The sequence below is a fragment of the Notolepis coatsorum genome (assembly GCF_963971535.1).
Source record: "Notolepis coatsorum genome assembly, chromosome: 1".
Taxonomy (NCBI): domain Eukaryota; kingdom Metazoa; phylum Chordata; class Actinopteri; order Aulopiformes; family Paralepididae; genus Notolepis; species Notolepis coatsorum.
The window spans coordinates 144,948,886-144,975,862 of record NC_140165.1 but is presented as its reverse complement, the minus strand read 5'-3'; the positions used below and the strand labels follow the sequence as shown (position 1 = coordinate 144,975,862).

The following is a 26,977-nucleotide window of genomic DNA, read 5'->3' as shown; positions in this document are numbered from 1 at the left end:
AGAGAAGCTGGATGTAGCCATTTACTTAAACACTTTCTTCACAAACATAGCCACAACACTGGTAAACAAACTACCCTCCCACTCAGGGCATTATGGGGTAGAACACATAGTAGCATACTACAAGAACCTAGGCGTCCACAAAGACGACTTCAAACTGGAAATGGTAACTACAGATGAGGTACTCAAAAAACTGAGCGCCCTCCAACCGAACAAGGCCACTGGCCATGACAACATCCCCTCCAAATTCCTCAGAGACTCAGCAACCGCCATCACCCCAGTCATCACACACATAATAAACCTCTCCATAAAACAGGGACACGTCCCCAAGGACTTAAAAATTGCGAGAGTAACACCCCTGCACAAAAAGGGCAGCAAATTAGACCCAGGCAACTACCGCCCTGTTTCTATCCTTACATCCATCTCGAAAGTCATGGAAAAAATAGTATACAAACAGGTCGAAAAGTACCTCGCGGAAAAAAATCGAATCTACGAATTCCAATCTGGCTTCAGAACATCCCACTCCACTGACACATGCCTTCTCTATTTGAACGACCACATCAAACAAGAGGTGGACGCGGGCAAATACTGCGGCATGGTCATGCTGGACCTACAAAAGGCCTTCGACACTGTCAATCACACCATTCTGATTGACAAGCTAAAAGCAATTGGTTTTGATAGTCTATCAGTGAGCTGGATACAATCGTACCTGGAGGGGAGAGAACAGATGGTGGAGGTAAACGGTACCCTATCCCCCCCCCCTCACAGTGAGCTGTGGTGTTCCACAAGGAAGCATACTAGGACCGCTACTGTTCCTAATTTATGCAAATGACATGTCATCAGCTTGTGACTGCAACTTGTTCCTGTTTGCGGACGACTCAGCCCTGCTGGTCTCTGACAAGAACAAGTTACAGGTTGAAAAAACCCTCAGCTCGGAACTAGGCAAAATCTGCATATGGCTCGCCGATAACAAACTATCATTACACATGGGCAAAACAGAGTCCATTCTCTTCGGTTCAAATAACAAACTCAGCAAGACCGAAATATTGTCACAAGGAAAGATGAAATTACCTACCTGGGCTCCATCCTAGAGGCTAATCTTTCCTGTGACAAAATGGCATCCAATGTAATAAAAAAAGTCAACCAACGAACTCGATTCTTGTACCGGATCTCCTCTCTGGTAAACAAGAATACCCTGAAGACTCTGGCAGGAGCACTCATTCAAGGGTACTACGACTATGCTTGCACCTCATGGTACCAAAGCACCTCAAAGGCACTAAAAACCAAATTACAAACATCTCAAAACAAACTAGTCAGACTACTGCTTGACCTGACTCCTAGAACCCACCTCACCCCTGCCCACTTTGACAACCTAGGATGGCTTAGAGTAGACAACAGAGTACAGCAACTTGCAATGGGCCTGGTCTACAAGATACACTACACGACCAAGGTACCCATGTACATGTCAAAATACTTCCCAAAGGTCAGTGAATACCACGATCACAACACCAGAGGGAGCTCCACAAATCATGTTAAACCCAGATTCGGCTCAAACAAGGGACTAAACACGTTTCGCAATTATGCCACATCAATGTGGAACGCCCTACCCAAAGCTGTAAAGGAATGTGAATCACTACCCACTTTCAAAAACACTCTCAAAGAACACCTACGGGAGACTGCAATTTGAAACTGGCCCCTACAAATGTCCTAACCCAGTTGTACAGTAAATGACCAAGTATGGCTTTGTCAGTATTCCAGTGTACAGTGTACAGTGTCCCCCACCCAACCCCACCAACCTCCTCCAATGTACAGTTTCTACATCAAATTTATATACACTCTTTTCTGGACACTTTTTGTATCACAAACAGTACTGTATTTGCAAATCTGGTATGTCATAAATGTATAGATGTAGCAGTACTGTCTATCTGTATGTCGTGTGTGTCATATATGTTATGATGAATTGAAAATGGGGGACCCTGATATAAACAAGACGAAAGTCTTTCTCTGGTCTGCATCCCCTTAACAATTGTATGTATTGAGCTGTACTGTACCCATTCTGCAATCTGTTAATAAACTTTTCAATCAATCAATCAATCAATCACACACACAGAATGCCCCTCCCCAGTCCCCACACAGAAAGGTAGACTGCCCCCCCCCCTCCTCCTTCCCCTCTCCGTCTCCTGTTCTCTCTCAGGGTTAGCTGCTTAGCTTAGTTAGCTTAAGCAGCTAACGTAACGTTAATTTAGGCATTTAACGCAACGTGGGCATAAAATAATGGCGACGATGCAAAGCATGTTAGAAAAAACTGCACAGACTTATATCGGGTCGCAAAATAGACGCTCTGTAGCCCTGTTGTGCTGTACAGAACTACACAGCATTTCATACTGGGCGGATAAAACGGCCCGGATTTTCAAAATAAGTATCGCAATATGAACCGATCCTTTTTTGTTTTGTTTACTACTCGCCAGTGTGGCGAGTGGTCTTCATGAATCACTCGCCAAACATAGAAAATACTCGCATTTGGCGAGTCAAATGGCCTAATTTCCTCCCCTGTACCATAGCTATAATATAAAATATAGGTTTAGCTCTACAAACCAGGTGAGCGATTACATGGGGTTAATGGGTGGCATGGCCTATGCACTTCCCGGAAGGGGCGTGGCACTGATTGTGTTAATATACTGAAAATGTTAGGCAGCCACATACACAAATAGAGACACATATTTAATACAACATGTATAACCCATTGACATCAGGATACACATTGGTGTGTATATACCTTTAACAACTGGATGCGCATTCGTGTGTAGGTGATTCCCAGGTGAATACACATTATTGCGTCTTTCAGCGTGACTCATTTTCAAGGCCAGTAACCATTGGCTGAAACCCCACGTGGATAAGTGAGAGGGGGGTCCATATATGGTCATAGATTTTTATTTATTTTTTATGCTCCCTTATTGGTTGAGCACGAGTGAACTTTGAGCTGCTAGCCACACCAGCTACTAGCCACACCAGCTGCTACAGTAGCCACACCAGCTACTAGCCACACCAGCTGCTAGCCACACCAGCTGCTAGCCACACCAGCTGCTAGCCACACCAGCTACTAGCCACACCAGCTGCTAGCCACACCAGCTGCTAGCCACACCAGCTACTAGCCAGCCACACCAGGTGCTAGCCACACCAGCTACTAGAATAGAATAGAATAGAATACTTTTAATTGTCATTGCACACAAGTATACAACGAAATTTGAGGGGAGCTCCCACAGACTGTAGTACAATATGTATACATGTAACACATAACACTGTACATATAACAGAATATTTTAAATAATAAGGTGCATGATGAGCGGTAACATAGTGATTATCAAGTCCGGGTAAAGTGCATGTGCACGTGAGGGGACAGTCAATGAGAGTTTAACAGTCTGACTGCTTGGGGGAAAAAGCTGTTCATAAATCTTGAACTCTTGGCATGTATGGACTGGTATCTCCTCCCTGAGGGGAGGAGCTGAAAGAGGAGCTGAAAGAGGTGATGTGCTGGGTGAGACTGGTCCTTGATGATACACTTGGAGCGGTGGAGGCAGCAGGAGGTGAAGACGGAGGTGATGTTTGGTAGAGGAGTCCCGACGATCCTGCCTGCCGCCTTCACCACACTCTGTAGAGCCTCTTGCTCTGCCTTTGTACAGCTGGAGAACCACACAGACACACCGTAGGTCAGCACACTCTCAACCGCACAATGATTAAAGTTGACAAGGAGATTTCGTGGCAGGCCAGCCTGCTTCAGCTTCCTTAGGTAGTATAGGCGTTGCTGAGCTTTTCCGATCACTGAGGCGGTGTTGGTGCTCCAGGACAGGGTCTACCAGCTACTAGCCACACCAGCTACTAGCTACACCAGCTACTAGCCACACCAGCTACTAGCTACACCAGCTACTAGCCACACCACTAGGGTTGCCACCCGTCCCGTAAAATACGGAATCGTCCCGTAATTGGAAACTAAAAGACGCATTCCGTATTGAACTGATACGGGACGCACTTTGTCCCGTATTTTAAGGTTGCCAGTATTGTGAGAGAAATGAGCCAGCCGACCTACAAAAACAATCAAAATTGTGTCCAAAAGGTCTGGAAAATAAACAGACGTGGCAACTCTGGTATGATGGGTGGCGCTCAGCAGCTCACGACCAATGAGAATTCGCGCTTTCACGTTGCTAAGAAGAGTTCTGTGCGGTCTTCTGCTCAGCTCAGTCAGTCACTGCATCACCGGGCTGTTTGAATACTGCAGACACTACTCCACCGGCGCGTCCTAAAAAGAGAAGACGCCTCCAGCAGTACAGACGTGAGTGGGAACTGGCAAACCCCTGGCTTGATAGCGTTAGTGGAGATGTTTATAAAGCAAACTGCAAAGTATTGTAGGTGTGTTTTCTGTGGCGCATGGTGGACTGATTGATGTCGAACAGCATGCCTCAGGAGAACAAAAATATTCCCGAAATATAAGAACTCAAAGGATACCCAAGCACAGGTTTCACAGTTCTTCATGACTGAAACATCTCCTGAGATTGATTCAGTATGGGTTATTAGTTATTACATCTTATTTATCTGGTTGTGTTTTTAACTAGATGTCAGTATTTCTATTTACCTGCCCTGGCAGCCAGGAGCCTACATATTGGCTGCTGATGTGGGCATAGTCTAGGGCAGGCTATTTCAGTTGACTAATATGGTTGATTGTTCATTAATGTTGAGTTTTTAAAGTCTAATAATTAACAGTTAATAAATACATAAATAATATAATTCATAAATACATAAATGCAAAAATACTTAAATAAATAGTGTTCAGACAACAATATAAAAGTCATACTGTTCAATTTCATTTCAATTGTATCATCCCACTCCTCCCCTCTAGGTTACTGCAGCTGAGGTGACACAGGTATACCGGTTAAACACAACCTCAGCTACAACAGTGCTGACTGTTTGTTTTCTATGCATTTCAGGAGTTTGGGGGGCTGGCTCCCCTAAATAATTAAATAACATAACCCTAACCCTAACCATAAAACCGAAAATAAAGTAAAAAAAAAATCAAAAATAGTTACAAAAAGTTCACCCCAAAAACGCCCACAATTTTTTTGTGTCCCTTATTATAAGCTATAATAAGGTGTCCCTTATTTCTATTAGTGAAAGGTGGCAACCCTACACACCAGCTACTAGACACACCAGCTAGCCACACCAGCTACTAGCCACACCAGCTGCTAGCCACACCAGCTAGCCACACCAGCTACTAGCTACAGCAGCTGCTAGCCACACCAGCTGCTAGCCAAACCAGCTGCTAGCCAAACCAGCTGCTAGCCACACATCATCATCAAACCTTTATTTGAATAGGCAGGTTAATTAAGAACAAGTTCTTATTTTCAATAACGGCCTATATTTTTTGTCCCTTATAAGCTATAATAAGGTGTCCCTTATTTCTATTAGTGAAAGGTGGCAACCCTACACACCAGCTGCTAGCCACACCAGCTAGCCACACCAGCTGCTAGCCACACCAGCTGCTAGCCACACCAGCTGCTAGCCACACCAGCTAGCCACACCAGCTGCTAGCCACACCAGCTGCTAGCCACACCAGCTGCTAGCCACACCAGCTACTAGCCACACCAGCTGCTAGCCACACCAGCTGCTAGCCAAACCAGCTGCTAGCCAAACCAGCTGCTAGCCAAACCAGCTGCTAGCCACACCAGCTACTAGCCACACCAGCTACTAGCCACACCAGCTACTAGTCACACCAGCTGCTAGCCACACCAGCTAGCCACACCAGCTGCTAGCCACACCAGCTAGCCACACCAGCTAGCCACACCAGCTAGCTAGCCACACCAGCTGCTAGCCACACCAGCTGCTAGCCACACCAGCTACTAGCCACACCAGCTAGTAGTGACAGAGAGCCCCCTGATCTCCCCACCAGGGCTTTCTGTCACTTCTTATTGTTTCTCACATGTTACCTGGTGATAAATGTGTTCTGAATAGTTTTTAATCAACATTTATTATACGTTTATTTACATTTTATAGATATTTTGTTATTCATTGATTTTTACTTTATTCTAGTTGAATACTATTTTAAAGCAATCAACTGTAAATAAAAGCCACACTTGTAAGCTATCAAATGTTTTTTTATTTCATGTTTATATCTACTTCAGAGCCTGAGAAAATGATTTTTTAGTAGGTGTTGACAATTATTTGAAATTTTTCAAAAAACAGCTTAGATTCTGGGGGTTTTAATGCAGTTTTATAGGGCCTTTTTACTAGGCGGATTTAGGTGTCAATGGGTTAACAGAGGGTGCAGATTATTTCTCACCTTCTGGTTTCTTGGCTGGAGATTTCTCCACATCTTTCTCCTCAGGTCTGCATTTCTCAGGAGACTTGGGCTTCAGAACAGTCTTCTTCTCACTCAGAGCAGTCCTGGCAGGGACAAGCATACCGTTAACACTATGATCGCCGGGAACGAGATTACACGTCATTCCTAGCCATGCTCATTCTGCCGAAGACGCCGTAACTCGTCTTTGATGTCAATATTTAAAAAATCTGTCATCGAAATCATATTTCCTTTCCGGAGCCCTGAGACACAGTGCAAAGCTCCACTCAACTCTCTAGCGGTTCAAGAGCGCCATCTGGTGGCCGATCGGCAGATCGCCAGCCGGAAATTAACCTTTGAACCGGTAGTGCTCATCCATATGTGGTCCGGCCACTCGCTATCGTTAGAGAGACTCCGTATTGACACAGTGAACATCGATCGGTGCAAATAACTCGAAAAAAACAACATGATTTGGACGTACCGTTATATACTATTATACAACCTGGAAATGGATCGGGCATTTCTCCATCCCATAATAGAAAAAATTCTGTTCCACGCTCATCTGCCAGCGGCGCGAGGAAGCCACGGTGAGTTTCAACGTTATTTTCTAACGTCTTCTATACTAACTGATCTGATGAACATATTATGACCCACTCTGGATGAATCATCTAACGCTGCCCACGGAATTATAAACGATCCCCCGCCCATCCGGTCATCATCAGATGATACGTAGAAACTTCTAGAAGTACCTCCAGTTGAAATTTATTATCTGGCACAGATCGCTATCAAACTGTATTTCATCATGCATATAATGCATTTGGAGCTATAAATCAAGTTCTGGAGAAAGCTGCAGAAAACGATAAAAACATACTTATACTTTAGACCATATTTTAGTATGAATATGTCAATGAAAAAGTTTAACGTTGCTACACCCTGAACAATACATATAGGACATTGAATGGGCCATAATAATGGCAATTTAGCAATAGAATTTAAAAAGTTATAGCCCTGCAAAGAAGGGGAACTTCTCCATAGACAAATAGAGCTGGCGAGGGATGGTAAATTATGAATTTAACCCATGGCAATTAAAGTGTTAACTGGCTAATAGTATAATAATAACAACAACAACAACAACAACAACAACAACAACAACAACAACAACAACAACAACAACAACAACAACAACAACATAATTAAACTCCATTTAGTATGGGTACTCTATATTGCGTTTTGGAAAAGTGAGTTTGATCAGTTTGGGTCAGCAAATAATATAAATCAAAAAGAGCACATTTGAATTGCAAAATTGGTTGTGAAAATACTGATGAAAATGTTGTCCTGGATATAACGCTGACTCACTCACCGGACACTGTTGAGGACAGACTTCTCCTTGGTGGGAGGCTTGGTGATAGGTCTCTTGGTGCTGACCACCTTGCCCTGGTGCTGCTCCTTGCCTGCCTTACTGTACTTGTTCTTGTTGGCCTTGGCAGTTCCATACTTCCTTAGAATCTGTGAAGAACACGTCGTTTAATCACTGGGATATCTTGATATGCTCTGACAAACCACTTTTTGTTTATAGGTGAGATCTGAAAGTCTGAACTAGAAAAGAGTACATTTGCAGGGTGGGAAATACGTTTTGTATACTTTGGTAAGTAAACAACCAGACCGTTTCCTATTCTAAAATTATATTTGTATGGTAGAGTATTGAATTCACCAGCTGTAAGTGGCCGGTGGATGAAAAGTTACTGTTCTTGGTCTGTATATGAATGTCTGGATCAGCGTTTCCGTTAGCCGGTAATTACCGGTATTTGACCGGCAAAATCTGTTGAAGTCCGACATATTTAATCTCTCCGGTCATAATGTCCGGTGAAAATAATTCCCTCTAAACACAATTAGATTATTTGAATTGTATTAAAATAGGCTAAAATTAAATAGCCTATGCGATGAACGAAACAATCATTACATTTGTTTCATCGTTGCTTCACCAAGCAGCCGGTCTAATAATGACATCGCTGTTGTCAGCGCGAGCTGGCTGCTGCAAGATTTACCTGGAGCATCCATCTGCAGACACACAGTACCCACCAACTTTGCCGGCAAGGTGCAGTACTCCAATTCAGCCATTGGCAATTCAGCTGTTGGGTGGGGGGCGCTGCTGAGCGGTCCCCAGACCGGACCTAAAAACACCGCTGCTCTGTGTGTCTGCAGATGGATGCTTCACGTAAATCTACTGTAGCAGCAGCCAGCTCGCGCTGACAACAGCGATGTCATTATTAGACCGGCTGCTTGGTGAAGCAACGATGAAACAAATGTAATGATTGTTTCGTTCATCGCATAGGCTATTTAATTTTAGCCTATTTTAATACAATTCAAATAATCTAATTGTGCTTAGAGGGAATTATTTTCACAGGACATTATGACCAGCACCAAGTCGTTGGGAGGTGGAGTCATCACGCAAACCCACGATAATGTTGCCGTCTCTCTCTGCCAAATTTCTCAGTTCTTCGCTTGATATAATTAATACAAATGTCCAATATAACGGAATTCGTTAGCTCATAAAAATGTGATTATAACAGACTGCTGTTTATTAATGTCGGGCAGACTGCCCACCGACACCTCAAGTCGGCAGCAGCACGAAGTCTCGAGGGACTTATTTTATTTGGAATATATTAATGACTGTAGGCCTATATACGCAAAAGTAGCCTAGTTTTAAGTTAAAATATTATAAATGCCTTGATGATGTCATTCTTTATATAGGCCTATCAATTGTTTTTAAGCTCAATAAACTCTGACCGGAATTTATCCCATTTGTCCGGTAGATTGAAATCTACCGGACACTCAGACCTGCAAAGAAAAATTCTAACGGAAACCCTGGTCTGGATGCTTCTTGTACCTGAGTGAGCTGATCCTCTAACACCTTCTTGGGAGGCCGTACATGAGTGAAGAACACATGCAGCAGGTTGCCTGGGGTCTGAGAGTTCATCTGTTCCTTGCTGAGGTAAATATCAGACACTTTCATTGGCTTGGCTGGCGTGAGGCTCAGCATCTGTTCCGAGTGGACACAGCTCTTAAAGATGTCCGTCAGAACATCCCGTGCACCTGGTACAAGCTTGTCCCCTTGACACATGGAAAGAGATGAGTAAGCCAAAAATCCTTGAAGTATTGTGTAAAAGCAGACACTGTCTAAACAAATAGAACTACTGACCTCTGATTGACTTGTCTTGGAAGTAGTCTTCAAGTGCAGAGCTTCCCTGTGTGTCGAAGAGGCTTTGGTTAACACTGGAGGCTGTGAGGATCTCCTCATTGGTCAACTCCATCAGCTCCTCTTCACCTTCCAGACTGGACAAGCCAATCAGGTCACTGCTGTTGAAAAGACTGGCACGGATCTTCTCCACTTTCGCCCGGGAGCGGACCTACATTCAACAAGAGTAAAATATATATATATTTTTTTAAATGTCTTGATCTTCAATTATTGCTTAAGTCATTAACAATAAAAAAGGTAAACCACACAGAATCTAGTAAGACACTTGTGAGCAATCCCACCTCAATGACAGCATATCCCTTGATGGGTCTGGCCATGACTACATTGCTGTCCAGTGAGGTGACTGTGTACATTGAGCCTCCGTCTGACACTGAGGCAGACTCTGCACTGTCCAGAGGCTCTCCCAAGCTCCCCAGACTCCCCAGGCTCCCTGTGCTACACAAGGAGATGTCAAGGCTCTCCTGACTGGAGACAGTATGGGGATCCAGGGGTGCCTGCTGGGGATAGGGCACAGCAGAGGCTGCTGCAGCAGCAGGCGTGAGAGGTGGGACAGCCTGCAGCTCCTGATCCACAGAAAGTTCACTGGCAGTGCGGGAGACTCCCTGTGAGGAGGAGCAGATGGAGGTTTGGCTAGTGGAGGCCGAGGCGCTCACACTCATGGCTGGAGTCACACTGCTGGAGCTGTCGGGGCTCTCTGGGCCTGCGTTATTGGAAGAGCGGTGTTCTGGCTCTGGGGCTGCCTTGCCATCGTGCGGGCTAGACACCACTGCTCCAGTCTTGAGCTTCTTGGGGTCTTCCTCCTGCAAGGGGATGAAGATCTCATCCTTGAAGAGGCCCCCATGGGCATTACAGGCCCTGCGGATAGCACTGCGAACCACTGCCTCCTCCAGGTGAGTGGGGATGCCTGAGAGAATCAGCAGGCGGCTGTGGGCAGTGGGACCCACCAACGCCTGGCAGGCATCTGTCACTGCATCGCTGGTCACGCTGAGCCCCTGGGGGTCCTTATTGGCTAGGTGTCGTAGGATCATGAGGAGTGTGAGGCCGCGGTGGAACCACAGCATGTCCTCAGGCTTGCTACCTGCTATGTTGAGCAGGGCACTATCACTCTCTGATAGCCGAGTGCCTCCACTCCGTTTACCAGAGGCTGCTGCAGCCACTGCCGCCGCTGCTCTCTCACGCTTCATCTTCACCTTCTTGCGCTTGGACAACAGGCTGGGGCTCTGGGGTGTCTGGCCTGGAGACGATGAGGAGGATGAGGAAGAGTCACTGAGGTTGGGGGCGCTGGTGGAGGACAGGGCTCCCACTGCAGATCCACTCACATTGAGGGGCAGGGTGACCTCCGCCACAGCCAGACACACCTCCATCAGAGCATGAAAGTAGGTGGAGAAACGACTCTGCTCAGCTCCCAGGGCCAAGGCAACACCCCCAGATGAGGAGATCCCTGCCCCCGCTCCTCCAGATGTCCAGCCCTGGGTCTCCCGGTCATACAGCTTGCGGAGCTCCGTCTGCAGCGCCATGAGCACAGCCAGGCAGGGGTTGAGCATCAGGGCGATGGAGCTGGACAGACCAGCAGGACTCTTGCGCTGCTCCAAGTGGTGGATCTTGCGGAAGAGTTCAGCTAGCAAGTGGAAGGTGAGTTCCTTGATGCAGGGGGCCAGATCTGTGGTCCAAAACAAACCACCTAAAAGGAGAGGAAGCGAGAACAGGTCAAATAACGAGTATGCATACGCAATATTTATGTTGGGTTCCATACGGAAATTAACAAGGGCATAACAAATTATATAAACAATACCCCTCGTTTTTCAAGGCCGTCCCTTACCATGATATCAGGACTTAAAAAGTCTAATAGGTTCTTCCCAGCTTTAGGCTTTATACTACACTCATTTTACACAGGGTTCCCACAGACATTGCAAAATGAAATTCAAGGACTTTTAAGTACTTTTCTAAGCACTATTTTTCATTTTCAAGGATGTCACTCGAAGGATACAATTCACTTTGAAATGCTGTTTTTTTAACCATCTTCTTGGCCCGCTTGCCAACTAGAGAATCACACGCGAAGAAATGAGGAAAAGCAGTTGGAGCGTGCGAGACAGCGACTCATCAGAACAAAAAAACGATTTCTTGATTCAGAACAATTTGATCATGGATGAACAAAACATTCAATGCGAATGGTTGATTTGAATTTCAAGGACTTTTTAAGCACACTGTTCAAGGAATTCCAGGCCTGGGCCCTCATTTATCAATGGTGCGTACGCACAGATATGTGTGCGTGCGTACGATAATTTCTAAGCAAAGTGTGGGACTTTCATGCATTAGTTTCAACACTGACGTAAAGGGTTAACCTTCTGTCATGTGGCAGTGAAAGGGTTAAAAGGCTACAATTCACTTTTAAATTAATTCTTTTTTATTGGGGGGAAAAATCTGATCCAATATTTATGGCTTAAAACCAATTTCCAACTATTAGTTACACTTTAGATTAAAAAAAATGTATTTCTTGATTCAGAACAATTTTATCATGGATGAACAAAGCTTGGTTTATTTGAATTTGTAAAAAGATTGGCTGTTTTCAAGGAATTCCAGGCCTGGACTTTTTTTGGTAAAAAAATCAAGCACTTTAAGCACTTCAAGGACCTTGTGCGAACCCTGTAGTATGGTTGTGTTTTCAATAAGCATACAAACTAAGAGGCAAACAGATTGACACATTAGGCCTATTGTGTTTTGGGAAACACCTGTCCTCCACCTACCTAGCAGCTCCACCACTTGCAGCAACACAGACGAGGGCACAGTGTCCAGCTCTTCCTCTGAAGGCTCACTGCTCTCCACAAGCTTCCATGTCAACAGCTGCTCAGCAAACGCCATGGCCAGAGGAAACTCCAGTGGCAGGGAGTGCAGTACCAACACAGCACCAGGAGGGGGCGACACCCCTGAGAGAGAGGGGGGGGGGGGGGGGGGGGGGGGGGGGAGACAAAAGAAAGAAAGAAAAGGAAGAGAGAAACAGAGAGAAAGAGATAGATAAATAGAAAGAGAGAGAGACAAACATCAAACACAGGTCATAAGAGTTGTATTTTTTCTTGGCATCACCCTGTGATGATGATGATTCTGAAGGAGCACGCTACTCACCTAGTTTGATGTGCACTTTATCAGTGGGGATGATGACAGAGGGGTACTGATTGGTGGTGGGAGGGGGGGTGAGGCCTGTGTTGGAGGGTGAGGCGTCCAGAGGATAGCACACAGCCTCCATCAGGTTCAACTGGCCGTTCCTGCGGACCTTGTGACCCAGGCCATACACCATGACCCGTGCCCAGGGTGCCTTGTACAGGCTGGAGCTAATGGAGTGAAAAGGCAATAAGATAGGAGAGAGATGAGGAGAGAAAGAAGCTCAGATGAAGACCAGGGAATGAATGGGTCACATCTGGGCTCATCATGGATCACTGAGTCTGAATATCGATTAATGAACTTGTTGTCGTGGTGATGTGAAATTTCCCATGACTAATAAACTCATGACAACACACCAGTATCACCGGTGACACCGGGCATTTTACAAAATTACAGTAAATTATCAGTAGAGCACTTACTTTGATCTTTAACATTATGCGGCTACATTAATTTGCTATGTTTGTCTGTCTAAGTCTGCTTTTAATTAATATTCAATGACCATTATCCATTTGTAGGACAGACAAAATAAACCAACGGACAGTAATACCTTCCGTCAATTTTCTATCTGACAGATCAATGTAGCTGCAGCCTTGCATGACAAACATACTATTGCTAGTCGAGCTTTCGCTGCTGCAGGGTTTAAATCTGAAAACATTTCCAAAACCTCCGCCATCATTGTGTCGTGTTGTCTCTAGAGCCTTCTCTTCCTTCGTGTGAAGTTAAATCTACTCTAAAAGTGAAACTTAAGCTACTCTGTACTGCGACTCTGCTCCACAGACCTATAAATAGCTCTGCTGTCCACATAGACACTTTCAGTTTATAATGTTGTCTGACTAAGTATTGATAACATCCTCAGTATTAAAAAAAAAAATATATATATATATATCTATTTGATGAATGTGGACGCGTTAACGCACAATTCTATTAATGCCACTATTTTTTTTAACTCACGATTAACTTTTTACTAGACTTCACTCAGGTGTATTATTGATATTCTCATTGATACTATGTTTGTTTCTGACTCAAAGTGTGTGTGTGTGTGTGTGTGTGTGTGTGTGTGTTTGATTGATTGAAAAGTTTATTAACAGATTGCAGAATGGGTACAGTACAGTACGGCTCAATACATACAATTGTTAAGAGGATGCAGACCTGAGAAAGACTTTCGTCTTGTTTCCATCAGGGTCCCCCATTTTCAATTCATCATATGACACACACGACATACAGATAGACAGTACTGCTACATCTATACATTTATGACATACCAGATTTGCAAATACAGTACCGTTTGTGATACTAAAAAAATCCAGAAAAAGAGTGTATATACATTTGACATAGAAACTGTGCATTGGAGGAGGTTGGGTAGGTGGGGTGGGGCTGTACATTGGAGGTGGGGGAGGGGGGGGGGGCACTGTACATTGGAATACTGACAAAGCCATGCTTGGTCTTTATTGTACAACTGGGTTAGGACATTTGTAGGGGCCAGTTTCGAATTGCAGTCTCCCGTAGGTGTTCTTTGAGAGTGTTTTTGAAGGTGGGTAGTGATTCACATTCCTTTACAGCTTTGGGTAGGGCGTTCCACATTGATGTGGCATAATTGCGAAACGTGTTTAGTCCCTTGTTTGAGCCGAATCTGGGTTTTACATGATTTGTGGAGCTCCCTCTGGTGTTGTGACCGTGGTATTCACTGACCTTTGGGAAGTATTTTGACATGTACATGGGTACCTTGGTCGTGTAGTGCAGTGGTTCCCAAAGTCGGGGTCGCGACCCAAAGGTGGGCCGCGGGCAGTCACGGGTGGGCCGCGAGATGATTTAAAAAATAAAAATAAAAATAAATAAAAATATTTTTTTTATTTTTTTATTTTTTTATTTAAATTTTTTTTGTCAGGCTACTGAACTTAGAAGCAGGCCAGGACAGTGTTTCTAGTTGTATTCTAAAATTATATTCTATTGTATTCTAAAATGTGACTATATGGTTTTATATTAACTTAATAAATAAACAAAAACGAAAAATCTACTTATTTCAACGAACATTTCAAACTAAATAACAGATTATGCACATAAAACGCTGAAAACAACCGAAGCAACAATAGTATTTTAATGAGGCTATTATTATTATCATTATTATTTTGCAACAAGTTAGCCCTCTCATAAATAGCACATATAAATGAATAACTAACTTGAACTAACTTAATAGGATTGAAGTGATATTTGGCTTAAAAAAATCGGTCACCTGGCAAAAAAAAAAAAAAAAAAAAAGCCAGACGATGTGCATTGGGCCGCGGCTCTCTGACGCCTTATTTTCTGGGCCCCGGCCTGAAAAGTTTGGGAACCCCTGGTGTAGTGTATCTTGTAGACCAGGCCCATTGCAAGTTGCTGTACTCTGTCGTCTACTCTAAGCCATCCTAGGTTGGCAAAGTGTGCAGGGGTGAGGTGGGTTATAGGAGTCAGGTCAAGCAGTAGTCTGACTAGTTTGTTTTGAGATGTTTGTAATTTGGTTTTTAGTTGATATTTAAAGTTTTTTTTTTTTTTTTTCTCAAACAAGACAATACATACACGACAAAACAAGACAAGAAATGATAATAATAACAATAACAACAAGGGGCGAGGGGGGGGGGGGGGTTGCAGAGCGTTACAAAGGTTCAGTAGACAAACTTATTCCAGATAGTGATCTAATAAAGTTCAGGGGACCTTGAAGGCCATTGGGCCTATCACTCTCTTGAAGAGACAGAGCAGCCTGTTCCATCGATAGCAAGTCCATGAAGTCCTTGCGCCAGTTCTCCATACTGAAGCAGTTCGGTTTGCGTTCTTTCCAGTTCATTAAAATAATCCGTTTGCATGCTAGAAAAGCCAGTGCTACAGTATTATTTACAATCTTTGCTTGAGCAGTGTCCATTTTTACACCCAATATACACATTATAGGGCAAGGATTAATGTCAATTTGGAGAGTAACTGACAGGTCCTCAGCAATGTTTTTGGTTTTTAGTGCCTTTGAGGTGTGTGTGTGTGTGTGTGTGTGTGAGAGATAGAGAGAGAGAGGGAGGGGGGGGGGGTGAGAGAGATGAGGAAGGGGCAAGAGAGAAAGAGTGTGTGTGTGTGTGTGTGTGTGTGTGTGTGTGTGTGTGTGTGTGTGTGTGTGTGTGTGTGTGTGTGTGTGTGTGTGTGTGTGTGTGTGTGTGTGTGTGTGTGAGAGAGAGAGGGGGGGTGAGTACTCAGCCCTTGTGTGGGTGAATGTAACACGTTCCTAACTTTTCTTTCCTCTATTATTTCATGCACACTTTATTCATTGTTTTAAATTATTATTTTCTTTTAACACTTTGGGTGCCGGGAACCGTCTTTAGACGTCTTTGCTGGCCATGCTAAAGTTGCCGGAGGACGCGTTACGTCGTCCTTATATCAATATTTCAAAAATCTGCGATCGGATTCATATGTCCCCTCCGCTGGCCTGAGATCCACCAGCAGGACCCACTGAGCTCTCTGGCGGTTCAGGAGCGCCATCTGGTGGCCGATCGGCGCAATCGCCAAACAGGATGTGCCATAGAGGTTGTGCTAGACGTCCGTAGTACTTCCGGGCGCTCGCTATAGGTCATGGGACTCTGGCTCGTCACGCTACACAGTGATCGATTGGCAATAACTCGATAAACAACATGATTTGGACGTATATACCATTATACAAGCTGGAGATGGACCGGGTAAAAATATATCCCATAATGATAAGATTTCTACTCTACGATGATCGCCCAACGGCGCGCGGAGACTGGGGTGAGTTTCAGCGTGTAACGTTACCGTCTTCGATACTAACTGCTATTATCAACATTTGACCCACATTAGATGATTGGTATAACGCTGCCCACGGAATTATAAACGCCCCCTCGCCCATCCGGTCAACATCAGATGACGTGTAGTAACTTCTAGAAGTACGTCTAGTTGGAATTTTTTATATCGCGCTGATTGCCATCAAACTGTATTTCATCATCAATATAATGCATTTGGGGCTATATATCACGTTCTGGAGAAAGCTGCAGAAAGAGATGAAAACATACTTATACATTAGACCATACTTTACTATGAATATGTGAATGAAAAAGTTTAACGTTGCTACACAATGAACAATACATATAGGACTTTGAATGGGCCCTAATAATGGCAATGTAGCAATAGAATTTAAAAAGTTATAGCCCTGCAAAGAAGGGGACTTTCTCCATAGACAAATAGCGCTGGCAATCTATGGTATATCATGAATTTAACCTTAGGCAGCCAAAGTGTTAAGTTATTTTGTGCATCATTCTGTTTTGAATTTGATGCAAATTTGCAATGCATGAGGGTCATCCTTTTGTGTTAAATGGCTGCATAAAGCAAGCATTTGTTGACTCACGTTGATAAGAGTATTAAAACTTGGAACTTGAAAAAGATCCATTTAAGGTAAAAAAAAAAAAAAAAAAAAAAATGAGATTCATTTGCGATTAATCGCCAGTTAACTATGGACAATCATGCGATTAATCAGATAAAATATTTTAATCGATTGACAGCACTAATATATATATATATATATTAACCCTTTAATCGCCAAGGACGACTTTAGACGTCATTCCTCGCCATGCGTAATCTGCCAATGACGTCGTACAGCGTTTTTGAGATCAATATTTCAAAAATCTGTCATGGCAATCATATTTCACCCACGGAGACTTGAGATCTCCTGTAGATCTCCTCTCAACTCTCCAACGGTTCAAGACCGCCATCTGGTGGCCGATCGGCGAATCGCCAAAACCGGAAGTGAGCGGCCGGAAGTGGTGCTCACCCATATTTCGTCCGGCCACTCGCTATCGCTAGCGGGACTCCATCTTGATACACTGGACATCGATCCGTTGCCAATAACTCGATAAACAACATGATTTGGACGTATATAGTATTATACAACCTGGAACTGGACCAACTAGATCGACATCCCATAATAGCGAACTTTCTGCTCCAAGCTTATCGCCCAACGCTACGAGGAAGCCGCGGTGAGTTTCAGCGTGTTTGATTATTATTATACATACGAACTGCTATGATCAACATATCACCCATACTACATGAATCATTTAACGTTGGCCACGGACTTATAACCCCCCCCCCTCCGGTCACCAGCAGATGATGAGGCATGACGTTTAGGACCTTGTACAATTGACATTTTTAATCTGACGTCAATCGGTATCAAACTACATTTGATGATCTAATATATGTATTTGTGGCTATAACTCACATTCTATGGAATGCTGCAGAAAACGATAAAAACATAGATCGCGGGCTGATTTCAAGTAGATCTCGATTAATAAAATTTGATTATAATTTTTTTATTTTTGCAAAATCAACTACAACAAGCAATGCTGTTTGTGATTTAAGATGAGGTCGGACTCGGCACTGACAGATTTGTGTTCATTATGCTGCTTTTATAAAGCCTCAAATGACGGCTTACAATATACAATTTTGGCTGGTAGCTCTCGGCTAGGTGGTAAATTAAAAAGTAGATCTTGGTTCAAAAAAGGTTGGGCACCCCTGCTTTAGACCATATTTTAGTATGAATGTGTGAATGAAAAAGTAGAACGTTGCTACATCCTAAACGATAGATGTTGAATGGGCCATAGTAATGTCAATTTAGCAATACAATTTAAAAAGTTATAGCCCTGCAAAGAAGGGGAACATCTCCATAGACAAATAGAGCTGGCAGAGGACGGTATAAGGATGGATATAAGCGTGGCAGAGAAAGGGTTAAGGCTGTCAATCTATTAAAATATTGTATCCGATTAATCGCATGATTGTCCATAGTTAACTCATTCCCCGCCAACGACGAGTATACTCGTTATTGGCCGCCAATCGAATAATCGCCAACAACGAGTACCGGTATACTCGTTATTTGATCGTAATTTCTTTTATTCGCTATTTCCATTCATAAATCATCCAGGAAGGCTGTGGTACCATAGGGAATGATTCTGAGATCGCAAAGGTCCAATACCGCCGCCTGGTGGTATGCGGCCGATGTTGCACTCCATTTGAGACTGTGTATCTCTCTGTGCGTCAATGAAAGTCATCCGGGCGGAGTTTTCTAGTAACATGGATCAAGATCTTCACCCGATCGCATTGAATCATTTTCGGGACGCCTGATTCATTATGCTGTGGGGGGTTATGTCGTGGCCCAAATGGACATACGATCTAGCAGATGGCAATCAAATAATTGGAATATTCTTTTTGGAATCTCACCGGCCACAGGTAAGAGCAATTTAACGTCAATTTCAGCTTGGTTGTGCATTGTTTTCATAGCCATCGCCCTGATCAGCGTATGCTGTTGTACTAACGAATACCGTTATTGACAATCAATTAATCAGAAACGACCCCCCCCCCTCCCTTTCATGCATGCATGATGGAACATAATATACCGATCATATGCATTTAAATGTTTTATTGTAGCGTGTATAGGGACGAAATGCCAATGGATTAAGTATAATATGCGTTGCGGCCTATTACTGGCCTCCCAGGAATTACCCTAAACCGCTCTAAAACCATACTTATATTCACCACGGTATAAAACGGGAATGTATGAATGGAAAAAATATTCCTTTTTCACATCTTGAACGATAGATACTCGATGTCAATGGGTCATAGTATTGCATCCATAGCTATAATATTTAAATAGTTATAGCCCTGCAAACAAGGTGAGCGACTCCCATCTTTTACAGCGGTGGCGGTAGCTACTACAGGATGAGGCTAATCCCCGGCAGTCAATGAGTTAATCGTGATTAATCGCAAATTAATCGCATATTTTTAATCTGTTCTAAATCTACTTTAAACTGATCTTTTTCAAGTTTTAATACTCTTATCAACATGAATCAACAAATGCTTGCGTTATGCAGCCATTTAACACAAAAGGATGACCCTCATGCATTGCAAATTTGCATCAAATTCAAAACAGAGTGATGCACAAGATAACTTAAAAGAAAATAATAATTTAAAACAATGAATAAAGTGTGCATGAAATAATAGGGGAAAGAAAACTTTTCACACACTTTGAGTCAGAAACAAACATAGTATCAATGAGAGTATCAATAATACACCTGAGTGAAGTCGTTAAAAAAAAAAAAAAAACGTGAATCGCGCATTAAAAGAAATAATGGCGTTAAACGAATTGTGCACGCGTTAACTCATTCAGCACCAATCACGGAAAAAGTCGGGTTAACTCGCCATGCATTGAGCGCCAATCACGAGAAATCACAGGTTTTAATCGTTATTTCTTTTATTAGCTATATCCATTCATTTTCCATCCATCCAGCCTGATGTTATCATTGGGAATGGGTCTGAGCTCGCAAAGGGCAAATACTGCCGCCTACGCCTTCCAGCCGGTATTGCACACCATTGAAATCCCTTCCCCTTGGGCTGTACGCTGATCTAACAAGTCCGGTCCAGGTTTTCCTTCTCGGGCATGCAGTATCGTTATTAGGGGTGGGAATCATCAGTTTCATCACGATACGATACGATATCGATTCTTTGGACAACGATACGATATTTGCCGATATCACAAAGTCTGCCACGATACGATACGATACGATTCAATTCAGGTGTCTGCGATCGATATGAGGCGATATTATGTGCCCATTTAACACAATCAGTCACATTTAGATCAACTAAAAAAAGGCTACGGAAATATCAATTGATGTATTTATTTTTGAGCTCTTCCAGACATTTAAATGAAAAACAATCTATTGTTTTTAATACAAATAGACCTCCTGTTCACTTTTGTTTTTATATATTGAGCTTTAACACACACACACACACACACACACACACACACACACACACACACACACACACACACACACACACACACACACACACACACACACACACACACACACACACACACACACACACACACACACACACACACACACACACACACACACACACACACACACACAGCCCCCACCCCTCCTCCTTCCAAGTCCCCTTTCCACTCTCCTGTTCTCTCTCACGGTTAGCTGCTTAGCTTTTAGCAGCCAACGCGACGTTCATTTAGATATTTAACGCGACGTTGGCATAAAGGAATGGCGACGATGCAACGCCTGTTATATGCATTTGACCCATTGCGGGGAAAAAACTGCACAGACTTATATCGGCTCGCAAAATAGACGCTCTGTAGTGCTTTACAGCAGACGCAAACACTGCTGTAATTTCTACACGGAGTTTCACAATACTGGGCGCCGGCGGATATGACTCGCGGGGATTTTCAAAATAAGAGTATCGCAATATGAATCGATCTTTTTACGTTGCGTCGATCCTATTTGATTATTGATAATAGATCGATATATCGATCTGGATCGATGTATTGTCCCACCCCTAATCGTTATAACACATGGACTGGGGAGACTGAGAGCAGCGTGGTATATGCCTTTCGGACATATAACGTTGGATCAATAAACGCGATCAATATTTGGAATGGCGATCAGGAATTAGATTAATCTTTTTGCAGGACATCAAAGACTAGGTAAGGACTCTATGTTACGAATCTTGGGTTAATCCGATGTTTCTTTCGCCACCATCCGCATTGTGTGTTTCTGAGAAGCGATTTTCAGCCCCCGCTTCTGTTCGCGCATGATGACACATATGTTGATAATCTAGCGTTATCTTCAGAACGATTCATAAATCAAGCGACAAATGGCACGATTTCTAAGGAAATACATTTAAGCGCCGTTTGCTCGAGTTTCTTGAGATTAGACAGAATGCTCTGGAAATATACTCTTATTCACCACGGTATAAAACCGAAATGTACGGATGAAAAAACAATCTGTTTTGTGCATGTTGACTGGAAGCAACTCACTGACAATCGACGGGTGTATTAGATCCATAGCTATACTATTTCATATATTTTAAGCACTCGCAAGTGAACAAAGCGCCCCATTGACTTACAGCGATGGCGTTCTACCCAGAAGGTAGACAGCGACCTCTGGCGCTGAATGAGTTAATAACACGTTAACTTTGACAGCCTTAATATATATATATTAGGGCTGGGACTCTATCGCATTAATTTCAATTAATTAACTACAGAAAGAATTCAAAGTAAAAAAAAAATTATGCATTTAATCGCATGATGATTTTTCTTTATTGTGTAAGAATGTTACCTTTCAAAGGAGACCAGACTCATGCATGTGCTATAAGTATAAAGTATAATAAATTGCAAATAACTTTTTTTCTTAGTCTGGTTTATTCATAAAAAAAATGAAATAAGAGAAATTGAGATCAATCAAGATTTAATTTTTTTCAATGGTCAACTGTTCTGGAATGTACTTGAAAGTACTGCGTTTTAGTTTTACCTCGAAAGTGCTTGAGTTTACAAAAGGTCCTTTGCGCTATATATAGATTATTCCCAAAATTGCTGCACTTTGTTAAAAATTGCATTGATCTGTTGGTCTGTGTAGTAGCTAATACAGAATTGTACTGCTTAAACGTATGTATAATGTATATTCATTGATTCACTCGTATACCAAAATTCATTTGAATTGAAAATTGCTGCTTTTCAAATATTGATATGCGATTAAAATGTGATTAATTTCTATTAATTAACTATAAAGTCTCGAATTAATTCGATTAACATTTTTAATCGAGTTCCACCACTAATATATATATAAATAAAATAAAAAGCATACATCGGTGGGGGTGAGCAAGAACACAGAGTTAACACCGGTATCACCAACTACCGCGGAAAACTCACTCTTTTCGACAGCCTAGCTGGCTCTCCTTGCAGGACACAATCACAAACGCAGCGCCTGGAAAGCTGACATCCATGCTGACCTTCGACTCGGACACAGGAAACTCCTCTGATGTGAACTGCTCAGGTGCGTTCTACCAGACAGAACAACAACAAAATAAAAGTTCAGATCGAGTGTTTCACAAAGCAGGGCACGTCCGCGGGGATAATGTCTATTGTATCTGTTGACCATGCTGACCTGTAGGAAGCAGCATATCTGCCTGGTGAGCTCTAGCAGGCTCTCCTCTCCCTGGTGCAAGGCGCGGGTGATGGCCACAGTCAGCCACTCCCGAATGGGCTGAGCGTTACCCTGGTAGAACAGGTCTGTGGGGGAGCAGCTTTGGGCCTGAAGGTTGTGAAGCAGAGACTGGCCCAGGAGGATGGAACTAGAGCCAATGGTGCCATCTGCAGAAGAGCAAAGTAACAGCGTTCAGGACACCAATCACAGAACCACACCTCGTTCACTAGTAGTGCACTCGTTTTCAACAAATGTATACTCACCGGGTAGAGGCGGGGCAAGCAGTTGATTGGAGAGAAGCTGCAGGTGTTCCAAGGTGATGTCACGGATAGCCGGGATGTGAAAGAGACGAGTGAAGGTGTGAGGGCTCTTGGGAGCGAAGATGTTGAGTAGGGCCATGCGACAATATAGACGAGCCAGTGCACTTTCACAACGAAGAAGCTCCCTAAAGCAAAGCAATAACATTAATTTCATTAGCATTAATACAGTGTGTGTGTGTGTGTGTTTGTGTGTCTAAGTGTTTGTTACCTGTGTATCTGAATGTTGCTGCTGTCCAGAGAGACAAGGCCATTAGCTGCAGTGCGACGAGACCCAGCAGGCGGTCGCTCCAGGATCTCAATAGGGTACCAGTATCTCACCAGCACTCCCTCACTACGCAGATAGGTCTCCACCTGTACCAGCTCATTAGCCTGGATGAACACACACACACACACAAATAGGTCTCTACCTGTACCAGCTCATTAGCCTGGATGAACACATTGTGAACAAATGTGAAAAAGTATTTTTACATTCAAAGATACTAAACGTTTCTCTCTCACACACACACACACACACACACACACACACACACACACACACACACACACACACACACACACACACACACACACACACACACACACACACACACACACACACACACACACACACACACACACACACACACACACACACACACACACACACACACACACACACACACACACACACACACACACACACACACACACACACACACACACACACACACACTTCTCCCATTGGATTTTCCAGTGATGACCACTCTCCTTGTATTAAATAGACCTGGTGTGAGTGAAGCATGTCTGACAGACTGGATCTTAACCCAACGTTCTTTCATTTCGGACTGTTCTATAAAGTAATTTAGAACGGACCTTTGGAAAGAAATTCAAAGTGAGTTGAGCTGCTCTGCTGTTCTGTAAAGTAACTCAGAACCATATCCTGTAAAGTAACTCAGGAGCCCGCTTCAACCAGATTATTGTATTGTAAATGAGGGCTATTTTATTTTATTGAACAATTTTGTTGCACTGTAGTACTGCACCATTTTACTTTCTATTCTATTTTATTAACTATTTTTACTGCACTTTTTTACTCTGTCTATTCTATTTGTATTATTTGTATTACTGCCTATTTTAAAACGGAATCAAACCATAAACAGAGAGGCCTATTGGGATGTTAGATCCTAATATGAAAAACTGTGATTTGCCTTACCTTGCTGCTATCTTTTTATATGTTTTTTGTATGTAATTTTAAACCTGAATCAAACCATAAACAGTGAGGCCTATAGGGATGTTAGATCCTAATATGAAAAACTGTGATTTGCCTTACCGGCTTGCTGCTATCTTTTTTCGGCTTGTTTTATTATAGGACAGCCGAAACACGTCCAATCTTTCGCCGTCGACTAAAGACTCACTTCTTCAACCATTATCTGAATTAAAAAAAAAAAAAAAAAATCTAACCCTAACTAACCATATTGTCCTAATAAACTAACCTACACTGTAGCACTCAACACTTTGATGAACATTGTTACTCAGCTGATAGAGTTGTGCCCTTCCTGATGGCTTGTCGTACAGAACTTGTAAGTCGCTTTGGATAAAAGCGTCAGCTAAATGACTAAATGTAAATGTAAATGTTCTAATATAAATATGTTTTATATCTGCACTTTATGTGTTAATTATGTGCCTGTCTTTTTTTTCTGCTGTGAAGCACTTTGAGCTGCAATTATTGTATGAAAGGTGCTATACAAAAAAGTTTTATTATTATCATTATTTATTATGTGTGTTTTAAAATAACCCATTATTATAGAATTGCGTTATTTCATATTGCAAACTAAATGTGAATTTTATGCCTTGTTGAGCCTTAAAATAAAATAGTCTTGTACTTACAGAGTCCACATCCAGGACCACCCCGTGCAGACCAAAGGTCTTCAGCATGCCCCGGATGGCAAACTTGGGCAGGGCGGTGCCCCCTGTAGTGGTGTTGTTGCTGTCCGGACAGCGGATGACCACCGTCAACCCTGGGTTGAAAAAGAAGATTGAGCCTCACGCTCTTCATTTTGCATTTAAACGTTCACTTCAAATATTGACTGGCTTTTTTATGACCAAACTCTATGGCGTTCAGCGATATGGCTCTTTAGCATAGTGATGTAGGTGACAAGTACCTTATGGAGTGATATGGCTCTTTAGCATAGTGATGTAGGTGACAAGTACCTTATGGAGTGATATGGCTCTTTAGCATAGTGATGTAGGTGACTTTAAAAAAGTGAATATCAGGAAGGCAGCAGGACCGGACGGCATCCCCGGCCGCGTCCTAAAAGTCTGTGCCGACCAACTGGCCCCGGTATTCACTGACATCTTCAACCTGTCCTTGGAACAGGCTGTCATCCCCACCTGTCTGAAGAAGTCCACCATCATCCCTGTACCCAAAAAATCTACGCCCGCTTGCCTCAACGACTACCGCCCTGTAGCCCTCACCTCCATAGCCATGAAGTGCTTTGAGAAGCTAGTGAAGGGCTACATCTGTTCCTCCCTCCCCATCAACCTGGACCCTCTGCAATTTGCATATCGCCCCAACAGGTCCACGGAGGACGCCATAGCCCATGTGCTGCACACAGCAGCATCACATCTGGACAAGAGGCAGGGGAACTATGTGAGAATGCTGTTCATCGACTACAGCTCAGCATTCAATACCATAGTCCCCTCCAAACTCATAGCCAAGCTCAGGGACCTGGGCTTGAACTATGACCTGTGCCAGTGGGTCTTGGACTTCCTGACGGGCAGACCCCAGGTGGTAAGAGCCGGCAACTGCACCTCCTCATCCATCACGCTCAACATAAGGGCCCCCCAGGGCTGTGTTCTGAGCCCCCTCCTCTACTCCCTGTACACACATGACTGCGTAGCACAGCGGAACAACAACACCATCATCAAATTTGCTGATGACACAGTAGTGGTGGGCCTGATCTCTGCCAACGACGAAAGGGCCTACCTGGAAGAGGTAGAGAACCTGTCACAGTGGTGTCAGGAGAACTGCCTCTCCCTGAACGTCAGCAAAACAAAAGAGATGATTGTGGACTTCAGGAGGTCGGGGGTCAAGGACTACAGCCCCCTCAGCATCGACGGGGCACCGGTTGAGAGAGTGAACAGTTTCAAGTACCTCGGAGCCCACATATCCGAGGACTTGACATGGACCACACACATTGACAGTGTTGTGAAGAAGGCACGACAACGCCTCTACTTCCTCAGGCGCCTAAGGAAGTTCCAAGTCAGTCAGAAGATCCTTAGGAACTTCTACTCATGTACAATAGAGAGCATCCTGACCGGCAACATCACCTCCTGGTTTGGGAATAGCACTGCACAAGACCGTAGCAGACTACAAAGAGTGACACGTGCAGCCGAACGCACAATTGGAGGGGGGCTTCCCACCCTCCAGAACATTTACGACAAGCGGTGCAAGGGGAAGGCTAAGAGAATTATTAAGGACTCGAGCCACCCGAACAACTGCCTCTTTGAACTGCTGCGGTCAGGCAAGCGATACCGGAGTCTTAAGGCGAGCACAGAAAGACTCAGAAGAAGCTTCTATCCCCAGGCCATCAGGCTGCTAAACGAACAATAATCGCTAAACGAACAATAATCACTATGCAACAACCATCAAATGCACACAGCACACACCCACACGCACACACTCACTCAAACAAACAACACACTGCAGCACCCACTCTCCACACTTTAGATCACACAAACACACTTACACTTTATATTTATTGATAAAGGATTTGCACTACAACTCGTACACCTACTGTGAATTGTACCTAAATTGCACCTCGTCCCATTTCTCCATTTCTGCCTTGCACTATATAGTATTGTATATTAGTACACTGCACAGTATTGTATATTGTATGGTAACTACGTCTATTCTGCATCGAACATTGTACATATG

The 26,977-nt window shown here is 43.4% G+C and overlaps 1 protein-coding gene across 1 annotated transcript in view; it reads right to left on the bottom strand.

Moving 5' to 3' along the window:
• hectd4 (HECT domain E3 ubiquitin protein ligase 4) overlaps positions 1-26,977 on the bottom strand; it is a 167,118-nt gene that overhangs the window by 12,713 nt on the left and 127,428 nt on the right. The window contains exons 54-65 of the mRNA XM_084328500.1: positions 24,928-25,058; positions 23,273-23,433; positions 23,008-23,189; positions 22,706-22,911; positions 22,471-22,601; positions 12,699-12,904; positions 12,323-12,502; positions 9,860-11,259; positions 9,522-9,729; positions 9,210-9,433; positions 7,683-7,828; positions 6,326-6,429 (exon numbers count right to left, since the gene is read on the bottom strand). Of these exons, the coding sequence (XP_084184626.1) occupies positions 6,326-6,429; positions 7,683-7,828; positions 9,210-9,433; positions 9,522-9,729; positions 9,860-11,259; positions 12,323-12,502; positions 12,699-12,904; positions 22,471-22,601; positions 22,706-22,911; positions 23,008-23,189; positions 23,273-23,433; positions 24,928-25,058 (3,279 nt within the window). The remainder of the gene's footprint in view (positions 1-6,325; positions 6,430-7,682; positions 7,829-9,209; positions 9,434-9,521; positions 9,730-9,859; positions 11,260-12,322; positions 12,503-12,698; positions 12,905-22,470; positions 22,602-22,705; positions 22,912-23,007; positions 23,190-23,272; positions 23,434-24,927; positions 25,059-26,977) is intronic.